We start from the raw sequence: 26,785 nt of genomic DNA on the forward strand, positions 1-26,785 counted from the left end.
TATCGGGGAACTCAAAAATGCTTCAATAATCGAAGGTCCGAAAACAAAGTACACAAGGGGATCAAACAAAAGACCGGGTATCAAAACTTACTTAGAGAAAAAGAAATAAACAGGGCAAGGACACAGAACATTAAGAAATAAGACGCTTGGATAAATAATGATGCAACAAGAACAGACAGCACATGGGAATCTTAAATATAGACAAGGGTTAAAAAGACAATGAGGCACAGGTGGGTGACACAAGAGGCAGCAGATTGCTCAACACACAAGGAGCAGGCCACAACAAGTGGAATCAATAGGTAATCACAATGACTTGCAGACACACTAAAGCCAAAAACCCACAGCGTCCACCGCGCTACGCTCAGCTCCGTTCCGAATGACGCAACAAATAAGTTTGAATTGTAGTCAAAACAAGGTGGTCCACATGATCCGCTAAGCTCCGATCCGGATCCGCCCGAGTCCGCCTCTCCAGTCCGTCAACTAAAATACGTACGAGGTCTATTTTCGAGTTCATTAACCTGCGGCCGGATCAAGCCCTGTTGTTTAGCACGCACCAAACAGGAAATAGAACGGTGGCAATATCCGGTCTTTCACGATTGAGTGCGGAGAAAAATAAACAGTAAAAAGTAAGCTACCAATTCTTACATGCGCTACGCTGGTGACAAAAGTGGGATGTGGGATGGCAGCCGATTGAGGAGAAACTAGGTAGTCATCCTAGACCGAGACCGGCTTGCCCCCTTTCAATTCCAACCATCTCCACAGATGGAAGCCAGGCTGGAAGAACAAACTGAGGACCCTTGGATGCCTCCAACGTCGGCTGGAAGAGAGCGTGCTCGCCCAGCGTCGCAGACTTGCCATTTGCGGGATGACATTCTGGAGCTGCGGTTGCTAAGGACAACTAACCGGCTAGATGAGAGCCGTGTAGCGTCACTAGAAATAATGTCGGCAACGCAATGTGTCAGCGCGACCCTCCTATTGATTTCCACTGCCAGTTCTTGCAAGTGCTACACTATGTTTGTGCGTGTGCCTTCGTGGATTTGTAGGGGGGGGGGGTCGCATCCGCGGGTAATTGTGTGCTTTTGTGTGTGTTGAACTGAATTATTGGCCTTTGTGCATTTTTGGCACATACAGTGCCCTCTGTAATTATTGGCACCCCTGGTTAAGATGTGTTTTTTAGCTTCTAATAATTTTTTTTTTAGTTCAAATAATATGGAATGGAAAAAAAGAGAAAAATCCAACCTTCAATACAAGTGCATTTATTCAGTGGGGAAAAAAATCCCACATAAAGAAATAATTATTTGACACCAAATAATGTGTGTCACAATTATTAGCACCCCTGGTGTTAATACTTTGTACAGCCCCCTTTTGCCAACAAAACAAGGTCTGGGGACTGAGATGGCCATGGGAGGAGCTTGATTTTGTGTCTTGTGAACCATTTCTGTGTAGATTTGGCCATATGTTTAGGGTCATTGTCTTGCTGAAAAACCCAGTGACGACCCATCTTCAGCTTTCGGGAAGAGGGCAACAGATTTTATTTAAAATGTCCTGGTATTTCAAAGCATTCATGATGCCATGCACCCTAACAAGGTTCCCAGGGCCTTTGGAAGCGAAACAACCCCACAGCATCACTGACCCACCCCCATACTTCACAGTGGGTATGAGGTGCTTTTCAGCATGCGCATCTTTCGTGGCACGCCAGACCCACTTAGGCTACGTTCATACTATAGGTCTTAATGCACGAATCCAATTTTTTCGTGTTTTTCCGACTCGAGTGAGGCATTAACTTGACGGTCTGAACGTGACAAGTCGCATAGAACTGGACCATTTCAATTCCGATCTGGGTCATTTTCGTATGTGGTTCAAATCCGATCTGGGACACATTTTTCCAGACTGTCGCAGCGGTCTGTACTGTCCACTCTCCCAAATCGGATTTCATGCAGCAATTACGTCATCAAATAGCGAGAGAGACGCTTACCGTAGCGGTGCCGCTGTGCGTTATTAGCGCCTAGCTTGCAGTGAACACGGCTTTTGGGGAAGGGCTGGGCTTGACAACAGTCATAAAAAATAAAAATGGGTTCAGGATAAGCCTGAGAATGCTCAGTTTTCTCTCTGCTCCAAGTGAGCAATATTTCAACATTGCCTACATGGCCGAGGTCGGGGCAAACTGCCCGTATGTGTGTGTGACGTGCACGGACCGTGTGTGCATGCTATCGAGCCATATAAACTTTGAATATAAGCCTAAACGGGGATTATTTATGTCTGTTATTTGTGTCCTTCTTTTGAAAAGCAAAATATGATATCCCTGGAATGACGGATGACGTGTGTCATTTGTTTTGATGCTTCTGCGCATGCGGGTCGTCTTGCTCAGCGCGTGTCGGACTGCGAATTAGTGCGCATGCGTAATACTTGAATGGTCTCAATGGACAAAGGCAGTCTGAACGGGCATGCCAAAAAAACAGATATGACAAAAAATCGGATTTGTGCATTAAGATCGTATGAACGTAGCATTAGAGTGTTTGGTTCCAAAAAGCTCAATCTTGGTCTCATCTGACCAAAGCACACGGTCCCAGTTGAAGCCTGGGACCATGTGTATTTTTGTGTGAGACCAAGATTTTGATTGACATTTTTATTGAAGCAACTTTTTTTCATTGACTAATAAAGACACAAATCTACCTCCATAGTTATTGAGGGAGAAAGAAATTAAGAAACCTTTAAAAATAAAACCCACCGGCGAGTCAGATTTTTTAAATTTAAGATTTATATTTGATTATGTAGATATGCATCTTAAGGAAAGGAGGTTAAGTGATTAAAAAAAACAAACAAACAAAAAGAGTTGGAGAACAGCTAGGTGAATAGCACAATTGGTAGGAGTAACACAGTTTGCAAGGATAGTCAGGTATAAAATACAACAATCATTAACACAATAACAATATTTTTCTATAAAAAATTATGTAATTATTAGGTGCTAGATTTGTCAAATATGGATAATAATGAAATAATAGTTTTGAAAAAACTGCTGATGGTGACTCAGTGACCATCTGATGTGATTTGTTGAAATTTTGATGTAGCGGTTGAAGGACGAAAAGAGGCAAAGACCGACTGAGTCACAGCCAGAAAGTAATGATGACAGTGTTGATTTCTACTCACCATCCCCCCCTCCTAATTAAAGTATGTAGCAGTCACGGCCAATTATACTGTAAAGCTGGACGGTTAAACTGGAAGATATGTTGTTGTCAGGTGTATTAAATGCTTGTTCGTGTGCCCCTTTTGAACCATGAGCACCTGCCCCTACACCAGTCTCTGCAGGGCCCTGGTGTACGGACAGCATGAGAGTCGTATGCAGTGGGCATTAGGCAACGCAGGCGATCTGAATCGTATTTGTTGCGTCATTCGGAATGGAGCTGAGCGTAGCACAGCGGACCCTGTGGGTTTAGGGGGTAAGGCACCAACTTAACAGAACTCAACTCAAGGCATGACACAGAGAGCGTATGCAATGTTGCTTTAGCCTTTAAAGGTCTCTGCTGAGTGATCATCATCACACACAAAATGTAACTCGTAGCATTTGCATAGCATTCACGTTCACATTAGCCTAACGCTAACGGTGAGTGTCCTCTTAAACTAAGAACAATTAAAAAATTTTTTTTTTACATAGGCTACAATTCGTGGTGTCCTGGTTGGTAAAATTAATTGAAAATAATGTACTGTTTTCTTGCTGACTTTGTATTATCACCAAGTTGGCGTTGTCCTTGTAGATGCGACAACATTTCCTCGTCTGTCAATGTTCATTCGAAATATTTGGAAACCTTTTATTTATTTATTTATTTATTTGTTGGAGTAAACATTTTCCAATTTTACAGACGAAAACACTTTTTCATAAACATCAAAGGGCGTCCAATCTGGGATACGGCATGAATAAAATGTCGCCATTTTCTGTAAATATTAGCTTTTGTAATGTGTTTATTTATATCTTTGTGTTCCACGTGGAAAATTGAATTTCTGTGCTTTCAATTTATTTATCAAAATTCTTACAGCTGAGATGCACTTTATAAAGGTGCTGTCTTGTCTGTTAAACAATGAAATATATAGACCTTAACCCAAATAATGACTGCACGTAAACCTAGCCAGTGAGTTTCTATCAAGATTTGTCATTTTGCACTGTGTGTTTAGTATTTGGTAAATTTAGTATTTCAATGCTTCCACGGAAAATGTTCGTGCCTCTATTCAGAAATTAATTAAAAACTAAAATTTGAGCCTTCATATCTCAACAGTACCTTTGTAGAAGTTGCTTGATATGGAACACAGGTTACACTTCAATCTGTAAGTGATGCTCTTTTATTTACACTATAACTGTATACAGGTTTCTTCATATGTTATATTAGCACTTAATGGTGTGTTAAATTGTATTTTTGTCAATACAGTTTTAAAATACAATGCATAAAAGAAAATATTCTATAGCACCTGATCAATAATGCCACCTGCCAAACAGTGGTAGATTTTAATCCCAAAACTATTTCAGACATGCATTTTCAAAAATGTGTGTGTGTATGTATGTATGTGCATTTGGTGGTGTTTATTTATTTATTTTTCTTCACAGTACTACTCAGTCTGGTTCAAATCGAGGGCAAATCGCACGACTCCGCCACTGCGTCGGAGTTCAGGTCGTTCCAGTAGTGGTTCTGGTTCTCCTCCAGTAGCACCCTGGGAATGATGATGACTGGTTCGGACAAACTCGTCCTGAGCATCTCTAGGACGCAGCAAATGGTTAAGGTGTCAAGAAGGAGAAAGAAATAAAAAAAAGACGTTGAAACACTTGTATAAGGAGAACAACAAAATCTCTTGGCTGAGTCGAGCACCCTGCGACCGCTCATTTTTAGATTTTAATGGAAAACCAGAACTACTTTGTAAGTACCACAGATTCTAAATGGCGAGAATGAAAGCTTTGTTAGAACACAATGCAAACAAACAAATAAAGCTTTGTCTGGAATTTAGCATTATATAGCGTAGGGCTGGCCGATTTTATGATTGAAAAAGCAAAAAAATGTATTTACATATTTACAATAAATCTTTAAGCGTCAAAGTCGCTAAATTGCGACGTTGCTGACTTTAATGAGCCAGAGCTGACATCTTTTAGTGCAAAGTAGTAACTACATGGGGCACCATATTTGCAGCTCTGGCTTGTTAAAGTCAGAAGTGTTGCTTGTCGCAATTTTGCTACTCTGCCGCTTTAAGAGTTAACGTTTGAGAGGTTTTGAACAGTCCCTCAAAAAGAGATGTTGATGGTTTTCAAAAAGTTAATTACACTCCAGGGGAGTAAACTGTAAAGCTAAACACACATAATGAAGAGATTCGCACATATTAAGCATTGAAACACAAAATACATTTAATTTTCGTGCGCCCACTAGCTTAATCCTAATATCCAGGGTGGGGCAGAGCAACTTGGTAATTTAAATTTGACGCCCTGAAGCGATGGTTACTCTGAGGATGGTAGTGATGGACTTATTTGAGCGGGCGGGGCTTAAAGTTTGGTTGTTAACATGCGTTACTTATTTTGTGTTTATTTTTGTGTTCAGGAACACCAGTGAGCATCATGGAGTGGACGAAGTTGAAATGCGCTTTCGCTGTTGAGGCATTTTCTTCAAGCGGTCGCTCAATCGTCGCAACGCAACGTGCATTCCGTAGACATTTCAATCTTGCCTCCCGTGGTCGTGTTCTTGGCCGGCAGTTGATTGTTTAATGGGTAAACAACTTCAGGGAAATGGGTTATGTAAAGAAAAAGAAACCTAGCCTGCCACGAACAGCAAGGTCACCCCAAAACATTGACGCGGTGAGACAATCTGTTTTGAAATCTCCCCGACGGTCTGCCCACAAACACGCATAAACTCTTAGGTTGCTTGCTCGTTCTGTGAGACGAAGAAGAATTGAATTTTTATCCCTACAAATTAGCTTGGTGCAGCAACTGAATCCACACGATTTTATTGCTCGTGAAAGTGCATGTGAGGCGGTTTTGGGCTTGCCTGACGACACACTTATTTTCATCAGTGATGAGGCTCACTTCCATCTTTCGGGATCTGTAAATAAGCAAAACATGCACTATTGGAGTCCTGAAAACCCCAGAAACTTCATCTACGTCCTCTACACATATTACGTGTAACTGTTTGGTGTGCACCATCTCGAGTTGGCGTAATTGGCCCAAGGTTTTTTTTTTTTTTTTTTTGAAGAAAACGAACAGGCAGTATTAGTGACATCTGACCGCTATGTCAACATGGTCAATGAGTGTATCCTGCCAACACTGAACCAGATTGGTGTGGAACAGGGGCAATATGGAAATGTCTAGGGAATGCAAGTTGCGTTGCAACGATTGAGCGACCGCTTGAAAATATTGCCTCAACAGCGAAAGTGCGTTCCAACTTCGTCTATTCCATGATGCTCACCGGGGTTCCTGAAAAATAAACACAAAATAAATAACGCATGTTAAGAACCAAACTTTAAGCCCCACCCTCTCAAATAAGTCCATCCCTACCATCCTCAAAGCAACCATTGCATCAGGGCGCCAAATTTAAATAAGCAAGTTGCTCTGCCCCACCCTGTACAATTGTAGGGGACAGTGCCTCTGGATTGGCATACCAGGGTGGTGGTCTCCCTTTTTAAGAAGGGGGGACCGGATGTGTGTTCCAACTACAGAGGGCTTACACTCCCCAGCCTAAAGTTCATTCAGGGGTGCGGGAAAGGAGGCTACATCGGGAAATCGAATCTCTGATTCAGGACGAGCAGAGTGGTTTTCGCCCTGGCCGTGGAACAGTGGACCAGCTCTACACCCTCGGCAGGGTCCTCAAGAGAGCATGAGAGTTCGCTCAACCTGTATACATGTGTTTGTTGGATGTGGGGAAAGCGTTCGACCAAGTGCCTCGGGAGTCATATAAAGGGTGCTTTGGGAGTATGGGGTACTGAGCCCCTTGGTAAGGGCTGTTCGGTCCCTGTACAACCGCTGTCAGAGTTTGGTCCGCATTGCTGGCAGTAAGTCGAATTTGTTCCCAGTGAGGGTTGGACTCCACCAAGGTTGCCCTTTGTCACCGATTCTGTTCATAACTTTAATGGACAGAATTTGAAAGCGCAGCCGAAGAGTTGATGGGATCCTGTTGGATCCGGCGGATTGGTACAGTGTTTGCAGTGATGCGGACTCTGTACCGGTCCGTTGTGGTGAAGAAGGAGCAGTCGATCTATGGTCCTACCCTCATCTATGGTCACGGGCCGAAAGAACAACATCCTGGGTATAACCGGTCGAAATGGGTTTCCTATGCAGGGTGTCCGGGCTGTCCCTTTAAGATAGGGTGAAAAGCTCGATCATCTGGGAGGGACTCCGGGTCGAGCCGCTACTCCTCCGCCTTGAGAGAAGCCAGCTGAGGTGGCATGGGCATCTGTTTGGATGCCTCTTGAAAGCCTCCCTGGAGAGGTGTTCTGGGCATGTCCCACTAGCGGGAGGCCCCGGGGACGATCCAGGACACACTGGAGAAACTATATTTCTTGGCTGGCCTGGAAACGCCTTGGGATCCCGCCGGAGGAATTGGTTAAAGTGGCTGGGAAGAGGGAAGTCTGGGATTTCCTGCCCGAGCTGCTGCCCCGCGACCCAACCCTGGATTAAGTGCCAGATAATGGATGGATGGGCAATGGTAGACACCATTGTATAAAACTACTAGTTACATAGTAGTACTACTACAAGTAGTAATACTAGTTACAGTTACAAAATACAAACCAAGTAAAAAAAAAAAAAATGAAGAGAATCAAGCTCAGACAACATAAAAAAAAAAAAAAAAGTTTTTTTGATTTATGATCCTTTTTGGCGAGATCGTCCAGCCCTAATTTTTGATGCCACATATTCAAAAGTGGGTCAATGCAATGAGGGTCTCGGGGTGTTCTAACAGGACTTGAATAAAAAATATTTCATAAAGTGCACATTCTAATCAAATTTAAAGTAATTGACACAACCTACTACATATCGACTCTCCTCAGCCCATCTGTACTTACCTCTGTTGACAGTACGTCCCATCTAACATTCCACAAATATTCTGAATTATGTTTTCGATTGCAGGTCCCACAAAAAACAGTGAGGGCATGCTTGGAGAATATGTTCAAACCCCATGACAAGATCAAATTAATTATAAACTACTGTGCATATGCAGAGGATACAGAAAGTGTTGTTGTTTGTGTGGATAAATACAGTATGAAAAGCAGCTGTAAAAAGGCATTCATTATTTCTGAAAACACGGAGATACTGAATTACAATATTATTGAAAGGTTTACTGGGAATTCTCCACATCTCAGAAGATGTTTCAATTCAAAGTCATATGAAAACTTCTTCTTAAAGGGACTATACGAAGTTTGTCAGTTTTTTACTCGAGACTGCCACCTCCGACCTAAAGCGTAACTGCAGCTCATGCATGGCGTGCTTGCTTGTATGAGCACGAACATGAAGCAACGAGTAGCTGCCCCATAAAATCAGCACCAGTCCAGAAATGTAAAAACAGTTAGGAGCGAGTCTTAAGTGGGTTAGAAAAGTGGATTAGGAAAGTGTTTTTGCCAAGCGGAGACTATGCGATATTTACCAAACTACAAATTCTGCCACAATTTGAATAATTTCAAGGGCATTCATCGATTTAATACAATCAGCTACAGTTCACTCAAAGCAATTTTGTTACTGTAACATTTCAGACATTTGAATTAATGATCAATGATTTTCTTCCGTATCTTTAGATATTTTCTCTACACATCTTTTAGCTCATGCCACATATCTTTGATGACTGTAATTTTAATGATATAAAGCAATGTTTCTTAACCTGGGTTCGTCACTAAGTCAGGGGTTTGGTGAAGGTTAAGAAACGCAGAGCCCTATTTTCGTACGATGACTAAATCTCGGCAAAGTGGCCTTTTAGACCAGGTTTTGGACTGGTTTTCCCCTAATTTACAGGGTTTAATCAATTTCTTTTAACTGCTTGTCCTCCATCTGATGGAAGGAGACTCTGCTTTGCTCAGTGGAAGGTTGACTTGCACTTGGTATGAGGAAGTGTAACAGACTTAACGGCAATGTGGTCTCAAATTTTGACCTGTCTATAAAACATGCTAAGTATGAAGAATTTTGAATGGAATTTCGCAAACATTTTAGCATGCTAGCTTAGATATATCAGTTTTGAATTTCAAAAGATTTTATTATCTAATTCCAAAAGGTTCGGTTAAGAACCAATGATATAAAGTTAGACGGAAAATTGGAAACTATTATAAGAGGTGTGTGTTTACTTTCTGTATCCACTCAAATGATATGATAACATGAGAATGAGCAAACCTCAAATCAGGTTAAAAGTGACTTTAATTGCATCCTCAGCCTAGAGGGCTTATTAAACAATTCACATGCAGTTATAGTGAACAAAAGTCGAAGCATTCCAGGCTGATTTCCATGTAAAGAAGCTTACATGCAGGAGGTGACAGCAACCAACCCCCCAAACCTAACAAAACCAACTCTGGTGTCCATATGGAAGAGAAATACAAAGTAACTCGTGGTTGATAACCACTTAAATAAAAGTGTGCCTCGAAACAATAAGAAATATTTTCAAAAATATGAAATCTCTGTGCTCATGAATGAGAATGAGTGCCATTTTTCTATGGCCGACATCTCTAGGTGATTCTTTTGAGGGTTACCTGGGATTGGGTAGTGCACAGCCCCACAGGTGTTGCTTTAGCGTCTGCACCCAGCCAATATCTCTGATTGGCTGGCAGAGCTGTATGTAGTGGTGTTGTTTTAGCACAACCCTTCAAATGAATAAAAATGTTATTTATTAGCAAATGAAAACTTGGAGACACAGCATTATCCAAACAAAACATCCCCCAAAATACCGATGGCAGCAGTGTGAGAAAAAATATACTGTATTTTTCCGGACTATAAGTCGCACTAGCCAAAAAATGCACAATAAGGAGAGAAAAATATATACCGCTGTGAAGTTAGCCCCCATTAAACACAAATTTATAAAAAACAAAACAAAAACAAAAACAAAAAACTATGTCATTCATTTGTGCTAGGTTTGTGCATGTTTGTGCTGGAATTTGCTTTTTGTTTGTGCTGCTATCCTTTTTGTGATATTAACAATTCTTTTACAGGTCAATCTGAATTCAACCCGCCCCCCATTTTAATTAAAAATGGCTAAAAATGCATGACTAGGTGCAATTAGACACACTCAAGTCGAGAAACTCGGTGTCACGATTAGCGATCAGGGAGCATAGAATAGGATGCCAACCTATCTACACTCACAAGGGTTTCACACAAATATTGGGTTCTACATCTCACATCTACACTCTCTTATTTGTGTACACAATACCCTTCCCAATCACTTATGTTTCTGAGGCTACGTATACACTAGGAGATATAATTTTCTCCAGGCTATTTTGCCGACTATTTTTATACCTTCCCGCACTACGTTTAAGGCCCTGCTGCTTCTGCAAGATACGCCTGCATTTGTGCAAACTACGCATGCGTAAAAAGGAGCAGCCTCATGTGTTACTTCATCGCCCACGCGGTTTACCTCTGAACCGGAAACTCGCCGGCGGGAAATTTCAAAATGACTATACCTTCCAGACCTGGAGTCGCGAACTCTGTTTTGTGATGATAGTCGCCGAGTTGTGATTGCAATAAGTCTTTTGATAACAACAACAAAAGCCTGACATCGTTATTTGAGATGTTACAATTGATGCTAAACTGCGCTCTCACCATTTGGAAAATAACAAATTTAAACATATGGAGTGGCGCTGCATATATTTCCTGGAAGTGGAAACCGCAACCAGGGGGGCTTGTGCATAACAGTGGAAGTGGCTACAGTTTTGACAGGCGGAAATGTCTTGCTCTATAAAAGTAACATTTACTGACCACCACAATGTTTTAAAGGATAAATGTGACTTTGTATATTGTGACTAAATATTGCCATCTAGTGTATTTGTTGAGCTTTCAGTAAATGATACTGCAGCTATTTAACTGTTCTGCCCAAATGCATGATGGGAAGTGCAACCATGACTGTGCGTAGGGGCACCAATTGATATATCTTCTCTGCGTTGGGGAAGAATATAGGGTGTTAAGAAAATGATCAACTATTACCTTTCTTCCCCACATTGCCTCCCACGATATTTTAATTGCTGAGAGAGGGATTGTAAGGCTTTAGCCAAATAAAAAAAGGCTCCAAAGGCTGTCAAAATTCTCTCTACTCATTAAACACTGCCTTTTAGCTCTATATATAGGTAAAACGACGCCTTTATAGATTGAACGTGACAATGCGTGAGTGGGTCGTGCAGCGCATGCGTTAAGTTATTTAAAGTGATTAATTTAAAAAAATTAATTACCGCCGTTAACGCAATAAATTTGATAGCCCTACTTTAAGCCAAAACTACTCTGGTTGTGTGTAAGACATTTTGTCTGTAACGTTAAATACAATTAGAAAACGATTTAAATAAAGAATATATATATATTAAAAAAGGCATGTCCGATATTTTTTGCCGATTCAGATACTTTGAAAATGACGTGATCGGACCCGATCGATCGGCATCTTTAGTTTTTTATTCATTTCTTTTAGTGTTTCTGAAAGCCAAGGAGTTGCACTTTTGAACTAATTCATAATTTTTTAAAGCTTTTTATCTGAGTTTGCTCTACATAATAAAATGTCTGAGTGAGTGCCTGTCCGAGACTGCTGATTCCATACTTTTTGCTTTGGGTTGTAAATGAAGACGACAACTCAGCGTGTTGATAATGGTAATTCGGTGAATAATTGGATTTTTCAGTAATCAAACCTTTCTTTTTAACAGCTTATGTACAGTATATTTTTTCTTAATTTTTTTTTTTTTTTTTAATTAATTTGGTTGGTGCACTCTATTGAGTGGAAATTTCGGTATATAAGTCGCACCTTATCATACATTGCGGGCTATTAAAAAAAAGTGTGATTTATAGTCCAGAACATACAATTTACAGGCATTAAGCATGAGAAGGTCTAAACAAGCACATAAGATTTTAATGAGGAATACGTTTCCAGATAACCTTAAACATGCATGTTGTTCTCAAGCCACATGATCTCTTGGAATATACAAGCGCATCTCAATATTTTGGAAGCCTAGCAACGTTTGAAATGCATCTGTATTAGAGATATGAAGCAAAAATAATAGCCTTCTCACGAAGGACAACATGCATCTAGAAAGAATGCCAGCGGTCATGCCAAAATGCGGTGCGATCTCGGATAAGTATAGAAAGAAAGGATAATTCTCTTCCATGTGGAATTTCATGTTTTGTTTGACAAAGACTGAGACAGGAGAAATACAGACAGATGCCTGCAACCACTAATGTAAAAAGAGGCCAGAAGACACCTTTTATTTTTCTTTTGGGGGGGGCATTTATTTGTTAATGTTTCTTTAAATATGAGCAAGCAGAAACACAAGTACGTCACAGTCAGTTTTTTATGTTAAGACATAACTTCCTTTACCATACTTTCTATCCTTATTTAGCAAATAACCACAAAGATAGCACCGGGTGTGTGGCACTGTGTCCCCTGTGTTATGTGACAAAGTGAGACCCTTAACCAAAGGCTGCAAAATACAAATGAGTCTGGCCGTCAGCTCCCATGGGCTATGCGTTCGGCGTTCACAGACATGTTAGCAGTGATGGTTGCACAGCGTATAAAGGAAGGATGTAAAGTATGTGTGTTTAATGGATAACAAAGCGATCAATCAAAACATTTGTTTTCCAAACATACGTTTGCGGTCCCCACATCTCTTACTGGACTGCTCAGTATCGGTGACAATAACAATTGTGTGATATATACAATGCAAAGTGAGCTTAAAGGCTCTAGGGCATGGGTGTCAAACTCATGTTCCGGTGGCCAGATCTGGCCCACTTCATCACATTGTCTGGCCCAGGAAAGTAAACCATCACACCAATTTATATTTTTAAATCACATTTGTGTAGTCCTCATACGAAAAAGATCAAGAGCTACAGGAATCACAGCTTATTTAATATCATTAAAGGTAGTCCCCAGGTTACGACGTACCCGACTAACGTGATGCAGTGCAGTGTTTTTTTTTTTTTTAAATTGTGTGAACACCTTGTTAGCGAAATGCGTATTTGATTATAATGTTGACTTTTTTTCTTGCGATGCAAGCTTTATTTTGGTAAGTGTAGAGCAGATAGTACTTCTGCATGCAAGTAAGAGCGCATGTGCAGACGAAGAGTGCATTTGCTCCCATGATGAAGTTGCAAAGCCGAGTGAGAGAGAGAGAGGGGAAAGACTACAGTTTAGCTTGCTGTCTAGCAATGTTGTAAATCTTACTTTAAAAAAGTAATTAATTACATTTACAAATGACTTCTGCCAAAAAGTAATTGTGTTAGTAACTCAGTTACCTGAATGTAAGAGTACCGTAATTTTTGGACTATAAGCCGCACCTGACTATAAGCCGCCACCCACCAAATTTGACATGAAAAAGGCATTTGTTCATAAATAAGCCGCACTGGACTATAAGCTGCAGCTGTGCTCAATGTAGAATGGGATCTTTACACTAAAAGATATTAACCGGTAACACTTTATTTGACAGCGGCATCATAAGTCTGTCATAAAACCAAATGAACCACTGGCTCCAAAGCTTCATTAATTCAAGAAGCATCATTTTGCTATCACTGGCCACTTGGGGGAGATAGTTAGTTAGGTGCTCTGCCGCCACCTGCTGTCAACATTGTTGTTGTCCAACATGCCTCTGAGCATGCATTGCAGCTCTGCATATGTAAATATCAAAATTCATGTTCTGTGCTAATTATTTCTTCAGTTACTGTTCCAGTTGTTTCATTAATTGCTAGTTAGCTACTTTATTTGACAGTGGCGCTATAAGACTTTTATAAAACCATCATTATTATGAAATGACACTGCCATGAGCATTAATGAATGGTTATGACAGATGTCAAATTATCTCACTTGGAAAGGATGTAAAAGATCCAGGATTGACATAAATGGAGTTGGTGATATAATTTGCCGGATGACACTTAATGACATCTGTCATAAGCATTCATTAATGCTCATGTTAGTGTCATGTCCTAATTATGGCGGTCTTATGGCAGTCTTATGACGCCGCTGTCAAATAAAGTCCTATCTATTAACCTAAATAAATCAATGAATAAGCCGCACTGGATTATAAGCCGCAGGATTCAAAGTGAGAGAAAAAAGTAGCGGCTTATAGTCCGAAAATTAGGGTAATTAGTTACTTGGCAAAGTAATTAATTGTCAACTGTCAAAATAAATAAATAAATAAATAAATAAATAAAAACAGGTCACACAATGTGAAGTTTAAAGGGTTTTTGGGACAATTGGCCCTAGCCCAATTCTTTACCCTAAACTTAACTAGACACAGGGGTATTGCGGATATTGCAATAACTAGACAGTAACCTTTGCTATGTGTGGAAGTCATTTAATATTGTGAATCAACCGTTAAAGTTGTTAAAATTGCTCCCGTTATTGCATTAGTTCACTTCTGTCTATTTTCGACATGTGTAAGTTTTAAAACTGTTTCATCATTTAAAGATATATTTAAGTTAAGTTTTGCCGATTTAGGAGCATTTTAGATAAAAATTAACTTAGGTTCGCAAGGAAGGTTCTCTACAACAGAGCATTCCTGAGAAGTCTGCTGCTTTAAGATGGCGGCTGTTTACTAACGCATCCAGTTATTATACATGTTGCTAATGCTGCCGTTTCTGTCATTTGCATCTAGTTCTGTATATATCTGATATCTACCGAAGCATCATGTGGCCGTAGTTTGTAGGCTATCGGCTACAGTCAGGTATTATTGGAGCCACCTAGCATAGTAGCATCGCGTTTGCAACGGCGTCACACTCCCTTGCTTCCTCCCCACTCCTGCTCTGCTCTCTCGTCTCGATGCGAGTCCGTCTTTTTCAGACTTTTCTCGCGTCAGTCAACCAACATCGTAATGCATAGTAAAGCACGCCTTTTCCGCCTCAGTAACGGTAACGGCGTTGCCAAAATGAGAAAAGTAGTTAATTAGATTAGTCACTACTGAAGAAAATAACGCCGTTAGTACGCTGTTATATTCTAACGCCGTTATTAACAACACTGCTGTCTAGCTAGGATTTAGCGCCAACGTCTTGGCGAGGACCGTACAATGATGTATAATACTTGTTTTTGGATAGTTATTTTGAGATTTAGGGTGTATTTGGGAACTTAAAGGGTTAATTCTGACTTACACAGAAATTCGGGTTACGTCGGCAGCGTAGGAACTGTACTCGTTCATAACCCGGGGACTACAGTGGTACCTCAACATACAGTACGACCGCTTCGACAAACGATTTTTTTGACATCCGAAGTAAGTCTTGTGAGAGAAATCAACATGGATTCCAACAATGTTAGTGCAGGTGGTGAAAAAAGGAAATGGGTGTAGCTTATCATTGAAATGAAGATGGAAATGATAGAAATATAAGAGCGTGGTGTGCGCGTCCATGAACTGGCCCGACAATACAGCCGTAGAATGTCTCGACGGTCCTCCTCCGACTTCCGTTCGCCAGTCTTTATAAGTTAAGGTGACACTTATTATTGTGGCAAAACTGCCAAAAAAATCACCAGCATCTTCAGGTTTTTAATCATTTATTTCAGAACTTGTGCAAAACAACATGCCTACTGTCCACTGCCGTTGAACATGAAAACTGAAAGTAAAAAGTCCTCTCTCACTCTGTCAAGTCAGCCACGTTTAGGTACACCACGCATAACACATCATCTACATTAGAACCTGATTCTTTACATTATTACAGGTATTATTATTACTATTATTAAATCATTATTTTGATTTTTATTCGTAATTTATTTGTTTTGCTCTGTGTAATTGCTATTGCAATAGTACATGCAGCATTTATTAAGGATTTAGTGTAAGTTTTCGGGCTGTGGAACAAATTAATGGAATTTTAATGTATTCTTATGGGAAAATCCTGCTCGACATACGACGATTTCGACTTACAAACAAGGTACTGGAAGGAACTAACTTTGCATGTAGAGGTACCACTGTACTTGTAATAATAATTGAATAAATAAAGAGAGAATAAAGAGATTTTATACCTAAATCTGTATATTAAATGAAATTTATTAAAAATGTATTAAAAAAAAAAAAATTAAATAAATACCACAAAAATAATGAATGCAAACTGAAAATCATATTTATAAAATAGAAACAAAATATTAATTTTTCCATTTTTACTTAAAAAAATGCTGTAAATTAATAAATAAATAAATAAATGAATATAAAAATGAACAACAAATAAGTGAATATTTGCAGTTAAGAGGCGAAAAAACAGGATGTGAACAATTGTTAGGCCAACAATTTTTTTTTTTTTTTTTAACCTGTCCTGTTTAGCTGATTGACACGGAGAATGGCAATCCAAGTGTCCTATTGGTCTGAACAGTTTTAATGTATCACATGGGAGTATGACATACTCACATTGTGATCATTCATCGTGCCTTGTTTATTTTCGTTTTTAGGCCAACAAATTCTGTAAACAATGTAAAAAAATAATCTATTTTACAATTGATAAATTGTCCATTGGGTTTCATCATGGCAGCCCTATTCGGCTGACATAATGGAAACCAAAACTATGAAGATGAGTTTGACACCTCTGTTCTAGGGTGTATGAATGCAAGTAATAGTATTTTTTTAACCATTATATGTATAGTCAATCATTTGTTGATTGCCTAGGTTAGTCTTTGAGGTTCCACTGTACAATGTAACTGGACATTTTGAAGCATATGTATTGTGAAAGATGGCTCTACAATAGCTAACATAGGTTAAATGTACACAAGATTGGTTAGTTATTTTTACAAAACACCATACTTATGTTCCATTCTTAATCCAACACATAACAAAAGGAAAATTCTTTGAAGCCAGAATGTTAAATGAATAAATAAATAAATAAAGAAGACGAAGGCTTTACATTTTAGCTTTGCTTCACTTAATACCGCTACAGCAAACAGCATATTAAACTCGCCTGACAACACGAACAACTTTAAAACAACAACAACAACAACATACATACTTGCATACATATCTAATTCTGAGTAGCATGTGGGAAACAAACTGAATTTCATGATACCCAATTTTAGAAAATGCTGACCGGACGAAATGAAATGATACCATCAGTTTTATACCATTGCCATCAGGAGATGTCATAATGGTCCAATCGTATTGGCCACATTAAAAAGCCTGTATTTAATGAACTGTGAGGGGTGTCTTGCAAATTAAAATTCAAGAGTTAGTTTGGTTGTTATGCTGAGTTATGACCTCCAAGACTGAGAGATTTGCATTAGTATGAAACCAAGCACTTAACACGGTACTAATTAGCTCCACTTAAACCTAGCTAGCTAAGAGAACAGCATAAACCAAGATATTTACTGTTTGGCATATTGGGGCTTTCCAATAAACAACCCTGCTGCTGTTGCTGAGCTGGTGATGGCATGAAATCAGCTGGGGTTTTCAGTTATCATCAACTTTTTTGTATATTTTGACCTGTTGGTAGCTTATGTCAACAGCTAGATCATCTAAAAAGCACACAAAAAATTATTGTTAGTGAAACATTTCTACCAGGGCTTTCTCGATTTAACGTATTGCCAGCTCGTTTTAACGTATTGACAACTTGTTTCAACCTATTGCCGGGAGCGACTTCGCTCGGCTTCGTCGCCGCTAGAACTTTGCCCACTCGCCTGGCTCTCGATCGATTTCACTTGTTGCACAAGAAAACGCCGAGTGTTATTTTCAGGAGCAGGAGAGATTGTAATAGCCTTGCTTTACTAGTTTTGACGAAAACGGAATAGTTTTTTGTTGTTGTTGTTGTGAACTACAGTTCCACACAAACATACATCGAGATCTCATTTAGCTTAGCAATTGCAGGCGTGAGATCAATTTCTCGAGTTTCCCAATCTTGCCGTGAGTTTCAATTTCTGAATGGGTGCAAAATCTGACAGAAAATCTGGAACCCACCCTCCCATGGGGTATCAGAATCAGCACCTTTCAAACTAAATGTATCGCACCTTTCAAACTAAATGTATCAAGCCTCCAAGGTTGTAGAACCAATGCCAAAGCAAAGGGCATTACTGTAATCGGAAAATGAAAATTTTTGACTTTTCGGTTTTCCGCCAAATGTTTCCAATATTCCAAGAATTTTGCTTTCTGTCCATCCCTAGCAAATACCTTTAATTTTCAATTTTAATTTTCAAGTGTCTGCTGGCTATTGCTAATATACAGCGGTAAACGCCAATTTACAAAAACTAACCCTACCAGCACAAAAAACAAGTAAGCCAAGTTTTTTTATTTTTAGAACAGATCACTATTTAAAATGGGTGCTTTTTTTAGTTAAAAATAATTAAATAAAAATTCCGTAATTTTCGCACTATAAGGTGCACCTGATTATAAGCAAATACTCACCAATTTGACATGAAAACGTCATTTGTTAATAGATAAGCCGAACTGAACTATAAGCCGCAGCTGTCCCCACTGTATATTTACACCAAAAGATATTAACCGGTAACACTTTATTTGACAGCGTCATCACACGACTGTCATAAAACCAAATGAACCACCATGAAGCTTTGAACCAATTGGCTCATAAAAGCTTCATTTTGCCATCACTGCTCCCTTGGGGCAGACAGTCAACCTATGCTGCCACCTGCTGTTAACACTGTTTTTTCCCAACATGCCTCCTAGCATGCATTGGAGCGCTACAGATGTGAACAGCAATCAAAATTAATGTTCTGTGCTAATTATTTCTCCAGTTACTGTTTCACTTGTTTCATTAATTGCTAGTTATGGTATTTAGTAACATTTTATTTGACAATGGTGCCATAAGACTGTCACTAGACAATCATAATTATGACATGACACTGTCATGAGGATTAATGAATGCTTATAACAGATGTCATATAGTGTTATCCGGGAAAATTATCTCACTTTTGAATGGATGTAAAAGATCCAAGCTGGACATTAATGAAGTTAGTGACATAATTTGCCGGATGACACGTAATGACATCTGTCATAAGCATTCAGTAATGCCAATGATAGTGTCATGTCAAAATTATGACGGTTTTATGACACTCTTAAGCCGAAATGGACTATAAATTGCAGGATTCAAAATGAAGGAAAAAAGTAGTGGCTTATAGTCCGAAAATTACGGTAATAAAATAAAATTTACAAACAATGAAAAATGAAAGAAACAGGCATGACTGCAATGCTTATTTAACTGCGTGATTAATTTAACTAACTTTACTCATTTATAACCAGACCTGATTGAGGACAACAATTAGTTTTGGGGATTCCGCACCCAATAAATTGTTAAAATAGCTGTCAGACCTAGAACAACAAGATAGTTATCCAAATTGTCTGCTAACACACGGTTTGTTTAGAAACTAAGTATTGAAAAAAGCCAAACTGCAAGAGTCATATGACTATGAATGAGGTAAAACTCCAAAGGATACAAACAACTATTTCATTAAAAGACAGATTTGGAGAAAACTAATCTCCAAAAAGTTACAAGTAATTATGAACATGCATGCATTCGGACCTAAAGCATGAACACATAAAAAGCAGCAGAGATGAAACAGCAAAAGACATACAGTAGATCACAGACATTTGATTAACCAAGCATAACATTTATCAAAGATGCTCAGGTTTCATTATTATTTCTAATCAGTGGTTTCAATCGTTGATATCTTTGATAAACACAGTAAAACTATCTGCTCAGTTGATCAAGCCAAACACCAGAAGCGTTTACAGTCTGGCTCATGCGAGCGTTCTCCTTTGCATTGGCTAACCGGACAGCCTGTTGCCATAGAAACCAGGAGAGATGGAGGCGAGCAAAGTGGGGGTGGCAGAGGAAGGAAAAACACTCATGCCCACTTGTGAATGTAGCCATCAAAATTAGACAATGGAAAAATGTCATCTTTTTCTGTTATTGTACAAAAAGTACAAAACAAGAAGGAGAGGAAGTGAATGGGAGCAAAGCAAAGGGGAAAAAAAGCTGGCAACAGAAGAGAAAAAACGATTTTGCAGCCTCCGTGTTCACTTTCCCCCCAAAAACACGAGATATGAAAGGTGCTAAATGGTTTTTACTCTTTCGCTTCAGCCAGTTTGTTGTTCATCTCTTTACTTTTCTCCTTGTCCCCCAACGCTGGTCGGCTCACGGGCTGGTTCTCCGAGGTCATCTTCCTGGAGCCCCTTACTGCGCTGCTCTTATCTTTGGCTTTTTTCAGCGGTTTGGCCTGGCCATATGCAACAGCCGCGGGCTTTTTGGCTTTAGTGCGAGGTACAGTTGACCTGTCCACCTGTGAACATTGGATAGCACGCATTAGCTAAAAGCCTCTGAGCATTTACAAAGAACATTAGAGTGCCTGTGACACAAAAAAGCATGTTGATTTCAGATTACATGCGGTATATGCTCCTGAATGAAACGGACCACTTGGATGTGTGCAGAAGCGATCGATATATTTACCGTATTGGCCCGAATATAAGACGGTGTTTTTTGCATTGAAATAAGACTAAAAAAGTGGGGGTCGTCTTACATTTGCGGTCTAGACATTATACCCATTCACGACGCTAGATGGCGGCAGATATCATTGAAGCGATGTTCTGTCACGACAGATCTCAGCTACTCTCAAGTTTAACCTGTTTGCATTACTTTATTGCAATGTTTTTCCTTATTCAGATTTGTTTCAAGACTACAGTTACAGTTAGACTTCACTTTGATGGTTAATGCAGTTATTGCAATTTTATTGTTTTATCACAATAGATTGGTTTATTTACATTTCAAAAACCAGAAGCCATTAATTTACAAATGTGATTGCACCTTAGTTCACATATTTAAATGTTCAGATATTAAGATTTGAATGAGGCAAAATAACATGGTTTTTCTCTCAAATAAATTGTTGTAATCATTTGTTTCAGATGTATTGTAATTACTTTCTGTGTAAAAATTAATTTGGTGTTCAAAAAGTCTTTTTTCAAACTTGAGTCTTGAAAGAGAGGGGGTCGTCTTATAATCAGGGCCGTCTTATATTCAGGCCAATACGGTAATTAATTTTTTTGAATACCGCGCTACGAAAATGAGAGACTTCCGGCTACGGTTTCAGACTGAGAAAAAGGCAGATGTGACGTTAACGGGAAACATCATCTTCACTATACAGCCATATTTTGTATGCAAAAGAACTGCGGATTCAGCAGATTTTGCGTATTTGTGGTTTTCGCGTCATGCCAGCCCAATGTGCTGCAGGCTTTTGTTGCTACACCAGAGAGAGTGGTGTGAGTCTTTCTGGGTTTCCTGAAGATCGTGTTCAACATGAAGCATGGGCAAAACAAGGAACCGCGGAACAATTGGACTGACAAGGAAGTGAGTAGGCTCCCTGTCCACCGGTAAGGCGGGAGTGGCCGCCTCCCTCGGCCGACAACTTGCGGCTTGTCGCACAGCCACGCGCTCTCGTCTCCCCCTCGGCCCTCTTCCCGTACCCACCGAGAGAGCGCTATCCTCGACTTGGGCCCAAAGAGCACCCCGCTCTCGTCTGCTGTTCTCGATTGTGTCGAGACTTCCACCCCCCTCGGCCCACTTTGCGTGCCCACCGAGAGAGCGCCATCCTCGGCTTGAGCCCAAAGAGACCCCCGCTCTTGTCTGCGGTTCTTGATTGTGTCAACACTTCCACACCCCTCGGCCCTCTTCCCGTGTCCACCTCTAGAGCCGCGGGTTGAAGACCCTCGGTTTAGGGTTACTAGCGAATTACTCACTCGCCTCTCTTTTGACTGAACTTCTTAATTGAATTACCGTAATTCCCCGAATATAAGGCGCACCCGTGTATAACGCGCACCCGAAATTTACTTGTAAAATCTAGGGGAAATTATTGTACCTGTGTATAATGCGCACCCTAATTTTAGCACCAATAAATAGAGGAATAAACACAGCTCGTGTACAGATACAGAAATGTCATTTTACTGACTGGTGAAACACAGCACCAGCATAGCACATTGGTAGTTCAAAACATTACCGTAAACTGACAATATGTAACACAATAATATCTGACAACTTCTTCCACTTACCAGAATCCAGGAGAAAACAAAACAGATGTGACTTTTCTATTAAAGGCTGCTGTATAACTTGCTCGTTTTATCATGATGAATAAATGTTTCTTCCATGGATTGATAGGGTAAAATAAAAGTTAGGATTTACGTCGGAAATCGGAAAGCGCATCACTGTACACTAGACTGTAACAATAGGAACTATTGTTATTTGGGTTTGAGTTTCCCGAGGGACCGATATAGTTGAAGGACACAGGAAGTCTGTGTTGTGTTACGCTTGTTACGGTCCGAGTTAAATTCTCTTCTTTATGAAGAGTGAAAAAAGCAGAATTTAACACAGACGAAATTATTCGACCAATCAGAGTGAAGTATTACCGAAACAAAATGGTGACGTCAAGTACCGTAATGGTCGGCAACGGATTGCCGCATACGCTTCTTCAACACAACATGGCCGTGTCGATAAAAAAATAAAAAAAATCGGTCTATATATAATATATATATATATTATATATTATATATATATTATATATTATTATATATTATAATATATATATATATATAATATATATATATATAATATATATATATATATATATATATATATATATATATATATATATTAGGGCTGTCAAAATTATTGTGTTAACAGGCGGTAATTAATTTTTAAAATTAATCACGTTAAAATATTTGACGCAATTAACGCACATGTCCCGCTCAGACAGATTTAAATGTCAGTAGAGTGAAATGCCCACTTGTTAATTGTGTTTTATGGAGTTTTGCCGCCCTCTGCTGGCACTTGGGTGCGACTGATTTTATAGGCTTCAGCACCCATGAGCATTGTGTAAGTAATTATTGACATCAACAATGGCGGGCTACGAGTTTATTTTTTTATTGAAAATTTTACAAATTTTATTAAAACGAAAACATTAAGAGCGGTTTTATATAAAATTTCTATAACTTATACTAACATTTATCTTTTAAGAACTACAAGTCTTTCTATCCATGGATCGCTTTAACAGAATGTTAATAATGTTAATGCCATCTTGTTGATTTATTGTTATAATAAACAAATACAGTCCTTATGTACTGTATGTTGAATGTATATATCCATCTTGTGTCTTATCTTTCCATTCCAACAATTTATTTTACAGAATATATATATAATTTACAGAAAAATATAGCATGTTTTATAGATGGTTTGAATTGCGATTAATTGTGATTAATTACGATTAATTAATTTTTAAGCTGTAATTAACTCGATTAAAAATTTTAATCGTTTGACACAGCCCTAATATATATATAAATAGATATACCCGTGTGTATAATGCGCACCATGATTTTACAAGTTGATTTTGGGGGAAAAAAGTGTGCGTTATATTCGGGAAATTACGGTAATCGAATTTCCAACTTCAAGAAGGCATTGTTGAGGACAAAGTGGACTTAATTTTGTGTCCACCACTGGGAAGTGGTAAAAGTGGGCTGGAACGGTCCGGAACGCTGTTCCGGTATAAAATTCATCGGCAGCAATTCACCAAAATTGCATTAGATAACCTGTGCCACTTATTTATACTTGCTCTAAGAAGGCGTATTCATGGGCCATAAAATTCTGAATAAAAATCAGGATAACTACTGTATAATTTCCACACGTGGCGTCTGCAAAAGTTGAGCCCTAAATGTGAATTTAAACGCCTATTTGTCCGAGATGGGTAGTTGGATAGTTGTTTTTAATACTTTCTTTTGCATTTTGTTTCTGCTCTTTTGGCATTTACAGACAATTTATGTAGGTAATTGGCTTGCTAGACAGAAATTTATAGATTCAACATTTATCTTGTAAATCTAGCACAACAGTGCTCACCTGTTTAATGGGGTCGATATATGGCTCGCTGTACAAACTGCGTATCCTCCTCCTCTCCTGGGCTTTATTATCAGTAGGTTGGAGCGGGGCTTGTCCCTTGAATGTCGCACTGTAGCTGGTTTCCAGCCTGGTCTTTTCATCTGGGGGTAAGTACTGAGACTTGGCCCGAATCATCTGTGCAGGCTTCACATCCCTATATGCCTTATATTCAGTTCTGCGGGAAGAAAAAATAAACACCATCATCATGTTTGCTTCATTTTGAGGGTGCTCAAAAGTGATGAATGTCAAATTATCTGACAAGCTCTTGGATACAGCCATGTCAATATTTTTGCGTCAAGTGGCCTTTAATTCATTCACTTTGATATAAAGGTGACTGATTTTTTTTTTTAAATAATAGGTTAAAGAAAAACTCAAAGTAGGTGCTCCGTAAGAAGCACATCAAGGTCATGAAATGGCCTAGCCAGTAAGTAAGCAACTACAAGTTGTCCATCTAACTGCTGTGCCCCGATTGAATTGAATTCAAAATTAGGTCACTTTTAATACAAATAGATGTGGGTACATGAGAGACAAGGGTGAAACTAGAAGTTTTTGAATGTGACTAGACAACATTACAAAATATTTGACTTTTTAGTCTGTAAATAGACCAGCGCGGTATTTCTGATGTTACCAAAATAATGACATTGATAGTCACAGGAATAAGAATGGACTTGAAAGCATATTCACAAAGGTAAGTTATAAATAACTCTCTTTAAATATACTGAAATGTTCTGGTCTCAACTTAGATGGTAGAATACATTCGTCATTTTTAAATCTTATTCAAATGTCAAAAATATACAGTATCATCTCGTAATATACATCAATAATTATGCCTGATGTAAATAAACCTACTGCTTTTTCTTTCCATTGGAATAATAAGAAGGCTTCAATAGGACTGTGCACTCAGTAAAGTGGACTCTCATATTATGAGCGCCTGAACTTACATGAGCAAATTCCACATTACGAGTGATGAGCAAAATCCAGAAAAACTTCCCTTGTACTTGGCGTGTTCGAATGCCTCGGCATCCCGCCAGGTGGCCTGCGAGCTCTCACTTTCGCTTTTTCTCCCACAAATGTCCCCTATTCTCGCTAGGTGGCATATGAGCATCAACAGACTTCCCCATCTCAGCGCAAGCCGCCCATCCTCATTGTCTCCGGTGGTAGAATATTATATCGAAGTTCATCGAATCATTTGTGCTTACAAGTGAACATCAACCATGTCCCCCAGTATACTTACTAGTACTTACTTATTATACTTTTTATTTTTATTTTTAAATGTTTTGTACATTAGTTCCAAAATTGTTCAAAAATCCTCTCAGGCTAAACCAAACTACTATTTCAGTATCAAGTTAACATATAACAGTAAACAAATATACAAAAATAACAGTAAATATAAAAACTCCAGTCCCCATTCTGTATCAGCAGCTTTAAACTACATACAATTAATTTAATGTTGTGAATCAACTGTTACAGTTGTTAAAATTGCTCCCGTTATTCCATAATTTTGTCAGGCCCAGGGCCAGGCAAGTGTCTGTCATTCAATTAGGATCAGCACCTGACGGGTGGAGCGACGGCAGCTGCCTGCAATCATCATCAACAGCCTACATAAGCCAGCCAGAGCTCCACCACATCGCTGGATCGTCTCTTTCAGTTCACTGTTAGTGCCCTCTCGCGTTTTGAATCTTTCTGTGTGGACTCAACTGATCATCGACTTATTTGCTGTGTTCCAGGATCTTGCCTACGCCTCTCGTTATTGGTACCTTTGGCCGGAATCTTCACGCCAGACTCCACAGCCTTGTGAACAATAAACTGCTGCTACAATAAACTCTCTCGTGCCTGTTTTGAGGGTTCTCAACCCACGATCATAACAAATTTCCCTTCTGTCTACTTTTGTCAAAGTTTTAAAACTATTTCATCATTTAAAGATAGATTCAAGACAAGATTCTGCCGATTTAGGAGTATTTTAGATAAAAAGTTAATTAGGTTCGCTACAACAGAGCCTTCTAGAGAGGTCTACTGCTTTAAGATGGCAGCTGTTTACTTACGCCGCAATTATGATTGAATATCTCCTGGAATGTATTACAATTGAACTCCTAATCCCCAATTGTAAAAACACAATTATCTGCTGTGTCTACCGAGCTCCTGATTCAAATGTCTAGTATATGGAAAAGATACTGTATAAAACGAATAATAAGCAAGTTTTCGTTGTGGAGACGTTAATCTTGGGATAAAATATGTACAGCATGTTGTTTGATTTTCTCATACATTCATGTCTGACGAAACTGTTACAGTGACCTTGTGTGCGCCAATTGTTGCCACCATGTACACCTCATCAATGTATCCTTTTAAGAGACTTATAAGAAAAGCATTTTGAGTTGCTACTCACACCAGCTGTGATAACATGTCACACACATAGCCACAACAAAATGTTCCACAGCAAACAGATGCAAAAATCTCAGGGACATGACAAAGTCATAACCTTGTACGCCCTAAAATAAATCGAGCTGCTTGACTGGACGCTTAGTTACTAAACCCAGATTGTTGACTGTGTTATTCTACAGTTTTGATGTATGTACCATGCCTGAATGTGCGTCTTTAGTTGTATGGGGACAGGAAACTGATAAGCATATGCTTCATCTCGTCCGCCTTTGTCGTCTTCTTCGGTTCCTTCGGGCAAATCATATCACATTTTGTAATTGTCAATGATTGTCAATGATACCGATGATGATGACAATAAAATTCCATTTAAAAAAAAAAAGTGTCATTTCGCATCTCTGTTCAATAATA

The 26,785-nt window shown here is 39.2% G+C and overlaps 1 protein-coding gene and 1 long non-coding RNA gene across 5 annotated transcripts in view; one reads left to right on the top strand and one right to left on the bottom strand.

Annotated features, from left to right (window-relative positions):
- Window positions 1-2,731: 2,731 nt before the first annotated feature.
- The window catches only part of map6a (microtubule-associated protein 6a), a 50,181-nt gene continuing 26,127 nt past the window's right edge, over window positions 2,732-26,785 (bottom strand). Inside the window, exons 2-5 of one of the 4 annotated variants that reach the window (XM_057820948.1) lie at window positions 23,963-24,176; window positions 20,158-20,369; window positions 9,688-9,798; window positions 2,732-4,744 (exon numbers count right to left, since the gene is read on the bottom strand). In XM_057820948.1, coding sequence (XP_057676931.1) covers window positions 4,597-4,744; window positions 9,688-9,798; window positions 20,158-20,369; window positions 23,963-24,176 — 685 coding nt within the window. In that variant the 3' untranslated portion in view covers window positions 2,732-4,596. Of the gene's footprint in view, window positions 4,745-6,584; window positions 9,799-20,157; window positions 20,370-23,962; window positions 24,177-26,785 lie in introns of those variants that run through there. The other 3 variants (XM_057820951.1, XM_057820950.1, XM_057820952.1) reach the window with 3 other exon arrangements.
- On the top strand, window positions 24,392-26,703 carry LOC130906521 (uncharacterized). The gene is made up of 3 exons (XR_009061333.1): window positions 24,392-24,689; window positions 25,510-25,655; window positions 25,729-26,703. It is a non-coding gene; the product is annotated as an uncharacterized LOC130906521 (long non-coding RNA).

This window comes from Corythoichthys intestinalis, chromosome 18 (genome assembly GCF_030265065.1).
Source record: "Corythoichthys intestinalis isolate RoL2023-P3 chromosome 18, ASM3026506v1, whole genome shotgun sequence".
In the NCBI taxonomy this organism is placed as follows: domain Eukaryota; kingdom Metazoa; phylum Chordata; class Actinopteri; order Syngnathiformes; family Syngnathidae; genus Corythoichthys; species Corythoichthys intestinalis.